Here is a 17,598-nt window from a genome sequence, read left to right as displayed (position 1 = left end):
GAGACCCAGGACACATAGTGGAAGCAGTGGAGGAAGTGGGAGTCGAGAGAACAGCGGCAGCAGTAGCATTGGCATCCCCATTGCTGTGCCTACGCCTTCCCCCCCTACTGTCGGCCCAGTTGCTGATAGCCCAACTCCGCCAACATCACTATTTTTAAACTAACTTAGTTTAAAAGATATGGATAGCTCAAATAATGGTAATGAGAGAAAGACTTATGAAGCTTCCTATGCATCAGACACTGTTAGCAATATATTGAAACGTATGATTCTGAAATCATATGGCAAGTGCTCAGATGACTATTGCTGTTTTATAAAATATGACTCCTCCTTCAAGCTGAGTACCATGTTCAAAGTCACATCATGGAGATAACATAGCCATTGTCATAGTTAGCGTCAGATATCAACCTGATACATGGGAAGAGGGAATCTTAACCAAAAAATTGCCTTGATTAGATTGGCCTGAAAGCATCTCTGTGAGGTGTTTTCTTAATTGCTAATTGATATAGGAAGGACAAGCCCAGTGTGAGTAGTGCAATCCTTATAGGCAGTTGGGCCTGGGTTGTATCAGAAAGGTAACAGAACATGGACCTGAAAGCAAGCCAGTAAGCAGCATTCTTCTACAATGTCTGCTAAAGGTTTCTGCCTTGAGCTCCTACGTTGGCTTCCTTGGTGACAGACTTAGCCTGTAAGATGAAATAAACCCTTTCCTTTCCACCTTGCTTTTGGTCATGTTGTTTAATCACAGCAAAAGAAACTAAACTAGAACAGCGACACTGCTGATAGAGTTTGTATTTTGTTTTCAATGTATATTTTTTTACCAAATTTTTGTGCATTTCATACAAATATCTTAATCATCTTTATATTCCCTCCTCCAACCAACCCCCTCCTAGCTCCCCACTGGATTTCATGCATTTTGTCATATATGTTAAGGCTTATTGAGTCAAGTCAGTATACCCAGAGATCTCTCAGTGCAAGTTCATCCACTGGAGGCTAGTCAGCTTATCTAGAGTCTCTCCCTTAAAGAAGATCAACTCTCCCTCACCCAGCAGCTGATCACTGATGGATTGTGTACTCTTGCTAGGAAGCTATACTCTCTCCTAAAGAACTTTCTTCAGTGACTTAATACTTTGGTTACTGAGTGAATGCCTGCAGGGAAGTACTTAACAAGTGTGGGCATTGGAAGGTTAGGAGACATGGGATTTCACAGGCAATGAAAGCAAGTGTGTGGGCTGACTGGTCAGAGAAAGCCCACATAATGACTTTGCACATGGCACTCAAAAAATACTAGTCAATACTAGAAAACGCACCATTTGCAAAGATCTGAAAGTCTTAAAAGCCTTTTCACCATTTTTGTTCCAGACTAAGCAAAATAAAAACTAAATCTACCTTTAAAAAGTCAGTGATCATATCATATTTCACAATTTTTCTTCGCTTGCTTCCAAAATTTCTCAAACATAATTTGACTCATGTACTGGATGTGCTGTCACTATCTTACCAGACTGCATATGACTTTTGAAAGCTGTAAATACTCAAACAGTCAAGTTGCTTCTTTTAATATGACTAAACTTTATTCCATCTCCCTAGAGGGCTAATTTCAGATAATGATGATTTGTGAGAATGTGGTGAAGAGAATACATATCATTTGTGAACCAGATATCAATATTAATACTTATAAAGAATTCCCCCCAGGCCCTCTTTCTATCTGTATATGTCTTTAAGTCACTGGTTTATTTTAAATACCATTTTTAGGAGTGATAAGGTTTTAAAAGGCAGCTTAGACATTAGCTGCATCCTTCCAAAGCAATTGGCCATGGTAGGAAGAGCCTTTTTTAACTTATTGCAGTATATCTAAGAAACATTTATGAAACCACTTAGACAGTATATGAGGTGGGAGCTGGGGTATATCCCCAGATACCAGGTTGCCTAGGTACTTAGCCTGATCCTAAACACTGCTACAGGATCTGGAGTTTCATTAAGGGAAAACTGCAGAAGTTGAGAACTGAAAAACTTCCCGGGGGCTGGTGAGATGGCTTATCTATTAAAAGCACTTGCTGCTCTTGCAGAGGACCTGAGCTCCATTCCAAGCACACACACACACACACACACACACACACACACACACACACGAATAAAATAAATCTAAAAACAAAGTTTGCTATGATGGTATGGAAATGGGGCCAATAAAGTCAGAACCAAATGACACAAGATTTGTTTCTGACTCCAGAATCCTTCCAGTCATTTCACTGTGTGACTTCATGATAGATTAAACTTCACTCTGTCATATCTGACCATTGTAGCCTAAAGTCTTTCTTTATCTTTTCCTCTGCTTCCTCCCCACCTTCTCTGTTTCTTTTGCAGGTGTGTGTATAGGGCAAAGCAGGATCCTCAGCTTAGGGCCTTATTTAAGGATTTTTATAAACAAGGAAAATATCAGGAGAAAAAAAATCAAAGGGCTCCACAAATGCAGTTATTTTCTTTCCACACACCAATTCAGCAATGGCAAAACCTCTGCATATTAGTGTAGACTCATGGGCCTGGCAGACACAGATCACTGATCCTGAGGGAACTGAATCCTGCTCACTCACAATGTTGAAGATATCATAGCCAGGCAAAGTCTCTTCAGTGAGATAAATCTTCAGGAGCCCAGTTTTCCATGAAGCTTTCTTGTGTTGTAAGATAGGCCTACAAAGGAACAAAACCAAGTTAAGCTAAACTGCAACCTGTGAAAAGCAGCTCAAGAGGCTTTCCACTCCAGTAGGGGCGCTTGGCCACCTGACAGCCCATTTCTGCACATAGCTGCCTCTCATACCAGAAAGCTTCTGGAGAGTTGTAACACTGAACTGTAGATATGTGTTCACTTACCCTCATCTTGTATTACATGGGAAACTTTCCCAATTATAAAGACGCTATAATGTATTTTTTTCCATCCTCATTTAAATAAGCTGGGAAATGGATTAAATCAAAGAGTGCTTTACTCATTGGGGGTGGGGGCTCGTTTGACCTCTACACTAGCAGTTGTAGAGCCACAGTCTGTGCTCTGACTGTGCAATGACTCCTCAAATAAAACCTGTATATCACTTAATGCTCAGTGTGTGGGATTTGACTTTACATCGTTTTAAGTCCCCATGTTTGCTATCCTGCCTTGAACAGGATTTGAAACTGAAATTACTAAAACAGCCAATGATACTACCAATAAATGAGCCAGCAAAAGATCAGAGATTTTGAATGTTCTTGTCAACAGCAAGGGGTCAAGGCAGCTCTACACTGTCACTCTCAACAGCCTGAGTCCCCCAGTCCTTCAGGAACCTCAACTCGGGCCAACCTGCGATTTATGACTTCAATGCAGAAAATAATTTCAAGTATAACTGGAAGGGTGCAGAATTGGAGGCCCTATTACAAATATTTTAATACAAGCTTTAGGTATGAGGGTTCGAGGGGAAAGGGGCAATCAGAAAAAGGTAAGACAGCCCAGAGCATGGGTACAGGCTCCTCAAGAAGAGTCATACTTCAAGTTTCTTAGTGGTGAGTGTGTATAAGATTTGGGAAGCTTTTTGAATTTTCATTGCTCAGTGGGTTTCTGGAAACCCTGCCTCTCTTCACCTCTTCAATAACTGTGATTAAAAAACCACGATCCATTGTGGTTGAAAAAGGGTTTAAGATGTGTTCTTCCTTTGTAAATGGGGTTTCTAGTGAGATTTCTAGAAAATTTCAGTTTTAAAGCAGGGAAGGGAGAAAGGCGATAAGCAGTTGTTGGATGTGCTAGAGGTTTTGCCTCTGTGCTGGTGAGAGGCTTCAGCTGGATCCCCGGGTGAGGGGCTCCTCTACTTTCTCATGTCCCCCCATTTTTCCTGTCTTTCTATCTTGCCTGGTTCTTACCAGCTGATGAATGGATAGTTCGCAGGCACCCATCAAACCTTTGAATTATGGGATATGTTGGTTTTATAATATCACCTTTGTGATGACGATTTTTTGAAAAATTTAAAGCAGTTTTACTATTTTCATTAACGTATATTCACTGTACATCGTCCTGGGTTTCATGAGGACATTTTCAAAGAAGTATGTAATGTGCTTTGCTTGTGTCCCCCCATACATCCTTCTCTACCCCTTTTCTCCCTTTCTGATGCCCCCTTTGTTCCCCTAGACAATTTTGCTTCTACTTTCATACATAAATGTATGTATGTATGTATGTATGTATGTATGTGTATGTATATAGAGAGGACTATAAAATCTTCATGAAATCTAGGTTCCACAAATGTGAGAAGACAGACGCAATATTATACCTTTCTGAGTCTGACTTAACTCATGTAATATAAGAAACTGAGTCACAACCATTCTCTTGCAAATGAGAACATTTCTTTCTTTTTATTGCTTTTTATAGCTGAGTAGAATAAAATTCCATTGTGTGTATATATACCATATTTTCTTTAGCTCTTCCACGTAGTCTTTTTTAAACAAGGAAGTAAGTATGATACAGGCAGACACTAAATTCTGTTAAAACATTTCAAGGTATGTGACATTGCTAATTTGGATCTTAGCATTGATTATAGAATACTCAACGTGTAGAGATTTCCATAGTATCAATATGTAAATTCAGGTAATGTGTATGAAAAATTTTAACCAGTGCCCATAACGTAGTCTGAAGCAGAATAAATGAGAGACCGAGTGCTGAGATTCTAAGGGTGGTATTTCTTTCCTAATTTTAATTAAGGTTGTTAATTTGAAAAGTATGCTAATATATAAAAAATGGGTTCACTTCTGAGGCTGGGCACAGCCTTGATGCTTGGATAAGATGTTTCCTAGACTTCAGGTCCACATGCTTGCATGAGTAGGTGAGAGGAAATCAGGATGAGGAGTTTTCATTTAACCATTTAGAATGACAAAGGCAAAAGTAAGTACAATTTGCACATATGGTGCCCTAGGTGTATATTTTGCCTACTCCAGGACCTAAGGAATGGGGGAACATACATTTTGTTTTACTCTTTACAATTTTTATTGATTTTTTTTTCAATTTTCATACAATAAAATTTGACGTTTAGCTCCCTTCCCCTGTCTGCACCTCCCCTTACTGTTCTCCACCCAATTTAATATACTCTATTATATATACTCTATATATTCTCTTATACTCTATTATTATATACTCTCTCTATATATATACAAAGTCCTATAGAGTCTGATTTGTGTCCCCAAATGTCCTTCAGTGTAGGTCAGTTCACTAAAGCCTGATTAGCCTACCAAGGGTCTCATCTTAGTACCAGGCAGTTTCTCCCCGCTGCCCCCTGCCCCCCAACAGCCATCAGTTGCTGAAAGTTCCTGAGGTGGGGTTGGGACTGCTTACCTACTCCCCCATGTCTATGCTGGGATTTTGTCTGGTTTGGATTTGCATGGTTGTTTCACTTTTAACCTTGGTGAGGGGAACCACCTGAAATAAGGGAAACCCCCAGTAAATAAGACAGAGCAGTAAAACACAGGGCTGAAACATGAAGAAAGGAATCCTCCCTGCACTCTTTCAGGCATTGAATACTTGTTGGTTTGTTCGTTTGGGTCTTTTTGATATTTTTTATTCTTATTTTATGTGTATGAGTGTTATGCCTGCATGTAGGTAAGTGCACCAGTGTCGTGCAATGCCCGCGGAGGAGAGAAGAGGCTATCAGATCCCCTGGAACTGGAGTTGAGGACAGTTGTTAGCTGCCATGTGGGTGCTGGGATTTGAACCTGGGTCGTCTGCAGGAACAGTCAGTGTTCTTAACCGCTGAGCCATCTCTCCAGCCTCCTGTTTTGGTCTTTTTGAATCAGGGACTCCTTGTAGTCCCAGCTGGCCTGGAACTTGCTAGGTCGACCAGGCTGGCCTCGAACTCACAGAGATCCACCTGTCTCTGCCTCCTGAGTGGTGGGATGAAAGGTGTATGCCACCACCACTGCCTGAATAGTTGTTTTATGATGTTTTAAAGCCTACTTTTAACTGATGGTGCCTGAACACAACTTTGGAACAAGAAGCATCTACGAATAGTTAAGGTGACTGTGCAATCAGAAAGGTGCTTGTTTTATAACTTACAAGCATGAGGATACAGGCTCTATCCTCCAGAACCTACATAAAAAAAACCCAGGTGTGTGTATGCACATTTGGAATCCCAGTGCTGGGAGGTAGAGAAAGAGGATCCCGGGGCTTTCTGGCTATCCAGGTTGACCTTCACATGAATGTACACATATATGCACATACATGCACACACACCTACATACATACAAATATATATATATATACAGAAACAACACAAATAAGCACATATTAATACTTACTAAAAGACAAATATGACAAGAGGTCAAAAATGCCTGCAGCTTATATCTTCTGTATCCAACACAAGTATTTGAAGAGTCAAACTATTTGCATTTCACTTTACATGTGGTGACCAAGGAATGGTAAACATACTGAACTAATATTTTTTACTTTACAAAGGAGTCAGTTTCACTGGAATCAAAGTTAAGAACATGAAGAAACAGAGAAATTCTTTAAAAACTATTAGATATGGCCCTGTAGAGATGGCTCAGTGGTTAAAAGCCCTGACTGCTCTTGCATAGGACCCAGGTTTGAGTCCCAGCATCCACATGGCAGCTAACAATTCCAGGGAATCTGATGCCTTCTTCTGACCTCCATGGGCATTGCAGGGCACAGGTGCACTTACACACATGCAGGCGATACACTCATAACATAAAATAATAAATAAAATATACTTAAAAATTAGATATCCAAGAATATGATTTATATAAAATAAATACACACACAAAGGCTAAAAGCAAAATGAAGCACAAAAAACTAAAAATATTAAATAAACTAAGTCCCACAAAAGTTCAAAAACATAATCAAACTGCACAAAATAAAGTGAAATAATTCTGATAAAAAATTGAAATTTCAGTAGAAATCAAAATAGTCTCCACTTGGGTTAGCAAGTTTAATTTCCAGTTGAAAATCTAAACTACTGAAGAAAACTAAGTGAGTAGGAAAACAGAAGGAAAGGCAAAAGGAATTTTACCAAATAATCTGAGGAGAAAAGAAAAGCATCAGGCAGAATTATTGCTTAAGCAAATGAATGTTTTGGTGACGCAGGTCATGTTAACAGCCTTTTTGTTTTAAATAAATGATCAAACAACTGTGGTTTCTTATTACTGGTGGAGATGAATCATGGATGGAATACTGTGGGCACTGTGGGTGAGTCTTATCACACCTTAATTAGTATAATCCCAGCTTTATACTTATACATGTGCTACCTGCAAAGGTTATTAAAATACAGTTACCAAGGAACCAGGATAGTCTGCTAAAATGAGGATGTCAACTGCTAAACTGACATGGGTGCCCAAATTAAGTTCCCAGACTAGACCAGGTCCTGGCCAGGAAGATGGTCTCTATGAGACAGTAGGGTTTATGGCACCGTTCAGTAAATGATTACATTTCCTAGGTAAATGTCACCTCCTCTTCTGACCTGGCTTTATCTCTTTTTATCTCTGTCCATATTTTGTTCTTCCAGTTCTTATCATTTGTATCTGATTTAGAATGACAAAAGAGTTCTATTTTTACTGCCAAACTCAAATTCTACAGGCTATGCAGTAATAAGAGGGCCATTACTTGGACTAGTTTTCCTCTCCTCTTACCTAGGTTTTAGTCCCCCAGATGATGCCATCTTGGGCCATAAGTCAAGTAAAGGGCTGTGGAAACACGCCAGGGTACCTCATGACCTAGCTAACCCCGAAGACTTCAGCCGAGGAAAGTCTGCCCTACTTAACTACTTAAGGGCATTGGCTGTTTCTGCTCCACTGTAACCCAGTCTTCAAATGGCTTTCTCTCTTGTTCCTTACTACCCCAAGACCATGTTTGTTTAAAGATTTTATCCTTAGGATGAGGAGAAAGCTTTAAGGGCGTTATCCTCTTTCCTTGATATTCCAGAAATTTCTTCCTGTCTCTGTTGTGTTCTGCCCTGCAACTCAAGCTAGAGAACCACTAACAGAGACATGTCCAGAGAATGTGTTAGAAATGCAGAGCCTCGGGCCCCGAGTACCAGATTCTGCAGTCAAACAAGATCCTCCAGTAATCCTCAGTCACAGATTGCTGCACATGACAGTGTGAGAAGCACTGTCCTGGTGAGATTTCACAGGAACACTGCTGGAGCCAAATCAAAATAAATTAAACCAAACCACAAGTACTGCCAAACAAGGACATGATACACACTTTATTTCATATTTCTGTTCCCAGTAACCTCAAGGTTCGCAATGCACATTGACTTAATAAGGAACTCATAAAACCTGGACAGAGGAAGCAAAAGATATAGCTCAGTGGGGAAGCATTTCCTAGGCCCTGTGCTCTACCCCCAAACCACAAGAAACAAAATTTCATAGAGGGCAGTTATGAAGTAAAGCACAATGGTGTGTGTGTGTGTGTGTGTGTGTGATGATGATGATAAAATCCATTATTTCATAAACTAAAAAAATTAATTAAAAAAACCCCGTAGAGTGAATAAACTCAAACCATATTTTTTCTCTTTTTCTTCACTTCACTATTTTTCAAACTTCTTTTGCCTGAGCCCCTGTGGCATATTCTCACTATTAACATACTTCAGAATTCATCTGGTACTGAATATGTTTTGAGAAGCATAGGTCAAATGGAGAGGCTTTAAGTCATGAATTAGATGTCTCTTCTGGTTTGAAGTTCCTGTCTATGCAGTGAGGATCAAATGGGACCTATCAATATCAAAAGAGGGTTTGGAGAAAAGAAGGGAACAGATACGAAAGTTTTCTGAAAATAGGAAGATTTGGGATATTTTCATTCATTTATTCACTTAACAAGTTCCTACTCTGTCCTCAGCCTGTGCTAGGTATGGAGGTTACAACGAGAGAAATCATATCTTCTGTCAGCCAAAATCACCCCAAGAAATTACAAATTAAGAGTACAGATTGCAAATATGCACCCACTTCCCTGAAGGTATAAATTGTTAAAGGAATCACATCGATACTTCTACCACTGTAGCTGGTATTATTTATGTACTTAGCAAAATCCCTTTTTAAAACCACAAGGCAGGGACTGGAGAGATGGCTCATTGGTTAAGAGAACTGGCTGCTCTTGAAGAGGATGCAGGCTCAGTTCCCAGCACCTACATGGTGACTGACAACCATTCCTAACTCCAGTTCCAGGGGATCCATCATCCTTTTCTGGCCTCCAGAGGCCATGGGTGCTGCCATGTTGCTACTACTATGCCCATATGATCATCGGGGCAAATAGAAGCCTAACTCTGAAATTTAGTTTATGAGTGGGTCTGAACTCAGAGGACACTGGTTTCCCCAAATGTCTCTTGGAACTATGCTCATGCCAGACCACACTCACATTTTTATTCCAAATGATTTCTCCAACTTCATTGGGGAAGTACAATTTGGTCATCCTGGCTTTTTATCGCTACTTCTAAAATATCTCATTCACCCAAGGTCACATATCCTCCACTGATAGTGGAGATTGGGCATCACTTTTCAGCACTTTGCTATGTTAGTTCTCAAGCAAATCCATGGTAATTCATTCATTATCTTTTTGGATGGAGTACAAAATTGAGGTTGCTAGGGAAATGCCTCAAAATACAGGTTCACAAGATACAAGGTTCACTGAATTTGCAAAGGGTAATTAAAAGACATTAGTCTAGATTATGTCCATTATGTAAAAGTCTTCAATGCAGGGTGCACTTATGTACATGAAGACAAAATATTTGTATACATAAAATAAAATTTAAATTAAAAAAATTTAAATTACAAGGCAACAGAAGCACCTCATGGGTAATAATAATAATAATGTTAACCTTCACACAGAATTTATTGGTATCATCTAATTGTAGTGTGTGGGCAAGCCAGGCCTTAGCATAGAGTGTTTGCCAGTTTACATGGTATTAGGTCTCTCATCAAGGTCAATTGACTCAATCTCCTTGGATGTTGTCACTGGGTGGCCAGATATGAATATTTACAGAATCAAGAAATATGTGCTCTATCAGTTCCTGTGAGCCACTGAAAATCAACATGGTACCAATTTTTTTAGGCATTTCATGTAAAATAAATTATACCCAGCCTTAAGAAAGAAACTCTTGGGTCTGGAAAGATGGCCCAGCAGTTAAGAGCATGGGTTGCTTTTGTAGAGAACCTGGGTTTAGTTCCCAGCATTCACATGGCAGCTAACAACCTTCCATAACTCTAGTTCCAAGGGATCTGATGCCCTCTTCTGACCTCTGCAGGTGTTACACACATTGATGCACTTACCTCAGGCAAACACTGCCAGTTCCAGGTGAACTGAGGTAAAGAAAGACCCTGTCTCAAAAATACTAAAATAAAATAAAATAAAATAATTAAAGAAACTAACTCTTACATTACCCACTTCAGAGATGAAGAAGCAGAAGCACTGGGAGATTACATGTGTTCTTCCAACACCATGCAGCAAGTAAACGATGGAGCTGGGATATGAATCTAGAGCCCAAGACACTCCAATGTCCACCTTTAAATGCTGATTCAGCCTGCTCTTCACTACTATCATGAATAGTTGGAGACTGGCTGTTGTCACAAAGAAGAAGTGAATTCAGCTCACAGTTTTGGAAGTCCTGGGGTGTGGCACTGGCATCTGCTTTGCTCTGTTAGGCCCTTGTTGGCTACACCACACCACGATGATGATGGCAGTGGCAGGAGTGCAAATCGGAAGAAGAACTCATATCACCCAATAGGAAATGGGTTGGGGATGGGGTTCTATAATTGCTTTGTTCCGCATGACCTAAGCACCTACCACTAGGCTCCACCTCTTAAAGACTACTATCTCAGTACTACCATAGGAGGGACCAATCTTCCAATACATGAAACTCTGTGGGGTCGAACCACATCCAGTCCATTGCAAACACCATGTTCAGGGCTTCATGGAAAGCTCTGACATAATTGTTAAGATTGATATCTGCTAAACCCACCAATGCATTCACTCACTCTTTGACTAAGGACGGCCAATGCTGGTGAATATATTTTGGGTGAGATGTTTATCGTTGGTCCATTGGAATGAAGACATTCTATGTGGAGTCAAAGCACCCAAGCACTTGAATTTGTCCTGTGGAGCAGAGTCAGCCAGAAGAAAATTCCCCAATAAACTGAGATTTGGCCAAACTGTTCACTGCATGACAAATTGAGCTAGAAGTCAGTAGCTACAAGGTGCATATGTAGGGCCTGCCATCTGAACAGTGACAATAATACCACATTAAGCCCATGTTATTTTAGAGAGCCTTTAATTGGGCAAGATAGTATATTAGCTTTCTAAGGCTGCTATAATAAACCACAAACTAGGTGGCTTTAATGACAAAATGTATTGTCTCAATGTTCTGGAGGCTACAAGTCCAAAAGCAAGGGATCAGCATGGTTGGCTCCTTCTCAGAGATCTGAAAGAAAAATCTCCTTCACTTAAAAAAAAAAAAAAGCTTTAAAATTACATTCGGTATTCTTGTGTGAGTGTGCACACATGCACACATGCAAGCTTACTGTGGCACTTGTGTACAGGTCAGAGGACAATTTGGGGGAGTCTGTTCTTTCCTACCATGTGAGTTCTGAAAGGAACTTAGGAATTAAGCCTTGGTCACAAGCACCTTTACCTGGGAAGCAGTCTTGCTGCCCTGCTCCATTCTTTTTGCCCTGTTTCCGGTGATTAGCTGTCACTCATCTCCTTCAGCTTGAGGAATCACTCTGATCAGTGCCCTATCATCACTTGGTGGTTTGTATATGTATGTTCCTCTGAGCCAAAATTTACCCCCTTTTTAAGGATAGAAGTCATATTATATCACACCCACAGTAATGACCTCATCTTAGCTAATTACATCAGCAATAACCCTATTTCCAAACAAGGTCCCATTCTGAGGTATTCTGGTTTAGTACATAAACATATGAGTTGGAGGTGATGTGAGAGTATATAATTCAACCCATGACAGACAGATACACAGGCAAGACCACTAATGCCTTTAAAAATGATAAAACAAAATTTTCTAACATGTTTAGAGGCAAGGCAAGTGCCTTAGAGGTAAGATGGTGACTGTTCCCCAGAATCTTTGTTCACTGTTCTACTACCAAAACGTTGGCCCAGATTCTTATGATTCTCAGTGCCGGCACCCAGCTTCTAGGCTGTGACTAAAGGAAGAACAGGAGTGCACCAACGGTCTCTCAAAGGTTTCATGGAATCTGCTTTTTAAATTTGATTATATGCCATCAACTTGAACTTAGTAAAATGACTATGGACATGTCTCATATTTGGGGGAAAATAGAGTTCTTATTCCATGGAGCTATATGCTCTCCTAAACTTGCTATTGGAGCAAAGGACCAGTCGATGATGACATTTAACCAACAATGCCTACCTTAAGTTATGAAGGAAAACTACAGACTCTCCTAGGTGTGAGTAGTAGGCAGGGTCTCACGTCTAATGTTAGTTTCTGCACATGGTGGGACAGGTTTGAGTGCCAGAAACCTTCTCTGGAGGATGGCCTTTGGCTAATGGCTCATCTGATCCCTACAAAGCAGAACCATCCACAAGCATTTGCAAGAGTTGAATTATTAAATAAAAGACCAGTGTTAAGGATGAATGGCAGAAATGAGTTCACCACATATTCCAGGCAGAATTTTCTTTCTGGAAATTCATAGAGAATGTTTGAAAGTTCCTAGACAGCAAATACATTTTTTTTCTGAGCTAAATGATTTGGTTTTATAGCATTCTGTCATTTCTCTTTTACATCAACAAATTTACTAGTTTCTTTTTGGAAATTTTGTCCCTGATTTAGCTGTGAGGCAGGGATGTGTCAGGAAGCTTGTTCACACTTAAGGGTGAGTGTTTGAATGATGAAGGAGAAACCTTCTGATGTTATGTGGACAAAGTGATGGTAATTGCTCTGACCGCACATTTGATACTACATGGATTATCATGCCCTCCTTTGCTAGTAGAACTTGTTCTAGAGCAAACTATGGAGGTCTGAAGTATGTAGCATTTTATTAGATAAGCTACCTCACTTCACTGTTGCTAGAAGCACTGAGTTGCTTCTAGACTCTTCTGTATACACTTCATTTCCAGACCTCTCTTCCCCTCTTGTCCCCTCACCCCTTGCTTATTCTAGCACAATAGCTACTGCTCCTTGACCACCACCCAGTTAAACCAAACGAGAGCTAGTTATACACTTTCTCCTTTGACAACCCCAGAAGTCAACTTCAAGAAGAGAGTAAAAGGAATAGGGTAGGGTGTGCTGTGAATGTTGCAGAATGACTGAAAATTTAACAGTCATCTCTCAAGTTGGTTTGGGTAGGCCTAAAACAGCAGTGATTGTAAGACTAATGGGTGCCATTATAAAGAATCTCTAGATTCAAAAAGTTGTATTAAAATCTAGTCTTAAGTTGTTAGAGCCAAAACAGTCTTACAAATATTTTACAAAGGTGAAAAACAGCTTAAAGGCACTATGGTGATTAATTTTGTGTGTCAATTTTGTTGGGCTCAGAGATGCCCAGCGAGATTATAAAACTCTTGTTTCTGGATATATCTATCATGGAGTTTCTAAAACAAAATTGAGTCAGTAGACTGACTAAAAATCACCTTTGCATGGTAGGTAGGCTCTTTTAATGTACTGAAGGCCTGGGTCAAACAATAAGGTAGAACTCTCTTTTTGAACTGGGAAATCCATATTTTCCTGTCCTCAAACAGAGGCAGGACTCATATTACCAACTTCCTTAAAACTTAGACCAGATTGAGGTCTATAGGTCTAGAGAGATGGCTCATTGGCTGCTCTTGCAGAGGACCTGGCTTCGAATCCCAACACCCATATGGTGGCTAACAACCATTCATAACTGCAGTTCCAGAGGGTCCAACACCCTCTTCTGACCTCTGTGGGTACTGTACCACATGGTGAACTTACATACACCCAGGTAATAAATTATACATATAAAATAAAAATAATAAATTAAATATTTTAAAAAAACAGACCAATTTAAGGTCTAAAACGTAGACCTCTTTCTCAGACCTTTGTGTATGGAACAGAACCACTTTCCTAGTTTTGCCAGGTCTCCTGCTTTAAGACAGCAGATGTGAGGAGTTTTCAGTCTCCATAATTGCATGAGCCAGTAAAATGCTATGACTTGCTCTGTGGGTCTACCTACCACCTCTTGGTTCTGTTCTCTGGAGAAACCCAAATATAAAAACATTAAAGTGTTTGGGCATTTCGTTCATCTACTTTTGTGTTCCTGTAATAATACCATGGATAGGATACTTTCTAATAAACAGATTTCTCATACTCTCAGAAGCCTAACTAGAAGTCCAATGTCAAGATGTCAGCATTTGGTGAGCTCTTCCTTACTGCATTATGACCTAATGAGAGGAGAGCAGGTGAGAGGGAAGGCAAAGAGCAGCCAAAATCACCCGTTTATCACAGCACCAGTCCTCCTGAGGGTAGAGCCACAGCACCAAGCGCACTGATGAGGGTGTCGTCCCACGGCCTAATCATTTCTTTAAGACTCTACCTCTTAATGATGTTACAGTGGCGCTTAAATTTCAACATGAGTTTTAGAAGGGATATGTATTCAAGTCATAAGAGGAAAGCAAACAACTGCTTTCTTGAGAAACTCAGATATGGAGAAAGTGTAAATAAATTTATTGAACAGAGCAAGCGATTTCCTTGCTCCAATAAACTATCTATTAGCAATATGAAATGTCCTTTCACTAAGTGGTGGCTTTGTTTCCCTATGCCTATATCTAGAAAAGGGGAGTGGAATCAGTCTTCAAACATACTCCTCAAGACCCAGAAGTACGTCCTGTACCTTAATTTCGTTTCTGTGATGTTGTCATGCAATTGCTCAAAATGATGCTAGGTAAAACATGGAATATTGTTTGAGAAATGACAATTACTTAAATTCAAGTTTAAGTTTGTGAGCAAACTATTTTCTTTTTTCCATTTCTAAGACAAATATAATATTTTTCTCATTCTTTATTAGTTCAAGAAAACAACAGTTATGGAGCTGTTATATGAGCAACTCAAAGAGAAAGATTTGAATGAAAGTTCATTTCTTTCTTAATGCTCTGAATCGAATTTACTATAGAACACACACACACAAACACTGGCATGGTAGCACAGCACTTCGGAGGCAGAGGCAGGCAGATCTCTGTTAGATTGAGGCCAACCTGTTCTAAAAAATGAGTGCCAGGCAGGCTGGGGCTTAAGAGACCCTGTGAAAAACAAAAGAAGAGAAGAGCCCCACAGAAAGATCATGTTAGGTAAGCTCGTGTTTACCGAAATAACAATTTTTAGAAACCGCCTAAGGTCTTTTGGTGCTCAAATACTCTTTTACTCTTTGTGCAGTGTGTGTGTGTGTGTGTGTGTGTGTGTGTGTGTGTGTGTGTATGTGTGTGTACTGTACACATGTATGTTTGCATGTATTGGTGTGGGTGCACATGGGCCATAGTGCATGGTGGAAGTCAGAGGACGATCTTCATGTCATGTCTTACCTTCCACCTTGTTTGAGACAAGGTCTTTTCTTGTTCACTACTCTCTCTACCACATTAGCTGGTCAGTGGAGTTCCAAGGATCTTCCAGTTCCATCTCCTAACTCTGTAGGAACACTGGGATTACAGACACCCTCTACCATGTCTGGTGTCACATAGGTTCTGGGGATACAAACTAGGTCCTCATACTTGTACTGCAAGTACTTTACCCCTAAGCCGTATCCCAGCCCCAAGGAGCTTAAATATTTCTAATACAACATGAAGAGACTTCTTAATTTGGACTATTATTAAAGCAAATATTTAAATTCAATTGCAAAAATGGAGTACTTTTCTTACTATTGCTTTAATGAGTTTGTAGTTGTAGACTTTCCTCTATAAAACTTTCTTCTCAGCAGCTGATGCATTTAGTCCTATGAGACTGCTGTGTTTGAAGGCAAAGGTTATAAACCAACGGGGGAGGGGGCTTACCAATCACAACATCCCAGGGAACACAAAAAGAGACTAAGTATAGTTCCTGAGCCATAGATTGTGCCTGGGTCAGCAGGAAGCAAGGATTTTCAGAACATGGAAATCATAGATGGTTCATATGCTCTGTTTTAACCCAGATGTGTAGGTCTGGGAAACAGGTGGAAAACAAAATAATAAGAGAAAATCCATTCATCTGGTTAACACTAGATGGCAGTGATTGATAATAATTTCTTGGAAACAAAGCTTTCGGTATCGTTGATAATGGAATTACACGTATATTTGGATTGTCTTCACTCTGGATATAGAAAAATAGTCACCGAATCCACTCTTGACTCGCCACTGTTTCAGCTGTCGTCTCTGCCTGTAGCCTGCAGGTTTAGTTGTAGTTATGTGTTTCCAAGGATATTTTAGACCAGACTTCTTGTCCCCTAGAACCCCAAATACTATCAACAAATAATTTGATTTCAATAATGACAATTGCATTCATTTTTTTCTTTTTCCCAGGTCAAGATTTTTTCTAGAATTTTTCTAGCAAATGTCTACTCCTAGAGTTTGAATGTTCTTAAAAGGACAAGTGTTGAAAGTTTGGTCTCCAGCCTGTGGTGCTCTTAGGAGATGGCAGGACATATAAAAGGAGATGATAGAATCTTTAAGAGATGGAACCTTGTAAGAGAAAATTGTGTCACTGGGGTGTGCTATTGAAGGGATTTGGGCCCCTGGCCCTTTCTGTCTCTCTCCTTCGCATCCTGATCACCATGATGTGAGCAGCCTCTTCTGCTAATATTTCTTCTATGATGGTCTGCCCTGCTACAGCCCTAAAACAGAAGGGCCAGCTGATCATGAGCTGGAATCTCTGAAGCTGAGAACTGAAACAATCTTTTATTTTAAGTGGTTTTTGTTTTGTTTTGTTTTGGTATTTTGTCACAACAGAAAAGCCAACTAAGACAGACATATAGTCAACTTCATATACAAAGTCTTAGGAAGTTTCCACCTGGCTAGTCTTTTTAATTAGTGACAAAATATTCCTCCTTATGTAGGCTATATTCTAATTCATTTCCTCCTTCTGTCCATATCCATTCTTATTTCCTCCAATTAGTAAATGAAACATTCTCTCCAGAGCTTTCTAAACCTTGCTTATCTTCCTTTGGGTACAGCTTCACCTATTAATGAAGGCTTTGAAAGACTCAAAAGTCACAACACAAGAATTTTGTGGATATTCCTTCAAAACATCCAGAGAGAGGGGCTGGAGAGATAGCTCAGTGGTTAAAGCACTGGCTGTTCTTGTAGAGGACTGGAGTTCAGTTTCCAGCACCCACATGGTGGCTAACAAAGTTTTGGAGCTCCAGTTACAAGGGATCAGATGTCTTCTGATCTCCATGAGCCTTGCACAATATGGGTGCACTTATATACATACAGGCAATTCACTCGTACACATAAAAGAAAAATTATAAATAAAATATACTTTTTAAAAAACATGCAGAGAGAAGAGTGGAGCAATGTGTTTCATCATTACGGAGTACAACACAAAGCATCAGAAGGAACAATGTACAGGGGCAGAGGATGTAGCTTAGTTGGCAGAGTGCTTGTTTGGCATGCATGAGGCCGTAGGTTTAATCCCTGCACTG

General features: G+C 39.9%; 1 protein-coding gene across 1 annotated transcript in view; it reads left to right on the top strand.

Annotated features, from left to right (window-relative positions):
* The window catches only part of LOC115066922 (abl interactor 1-like), an 878-nt gene extending 720 nt beyond the window's left edge, over window positions 1-158 (top strand). Inside the window, exon 2 of the mRNA XM_029553997.1 lies at window positions 120-158. Within this exon, the coding sequence (XP_029409857.1) occupies window positions 120-158 (39 nt within the window). The remainder of the gene's footprint in view (window positions 1-119) is intronic.
* The last annotated feature ends 17,440 nt before the right edge of the window (window positions 159-17,598 follow it).

This window comes from Nannospalax galili, unplaced genomic scaffold (genome assembly GCF_000622305.1).
Source record: "Nannospalax galili isolate Female #2095 unplaced genomic scaffold, S.galili_v1.0 scaffold102, whole genome shotgun sequence".
Classification (NCBI taxonomy): domain Eukaryota; kingdom Metazoa; phylum Chordata; class Mammalia; order Rodentia; family Spalacidae; genus Nannospalax; species Nannospalax galili.
The sequence above is the reverse complement of the archived record's forward strand: the minus strand, read 5'-3'. Positions and strand labels throughout refer to the sequence as shown.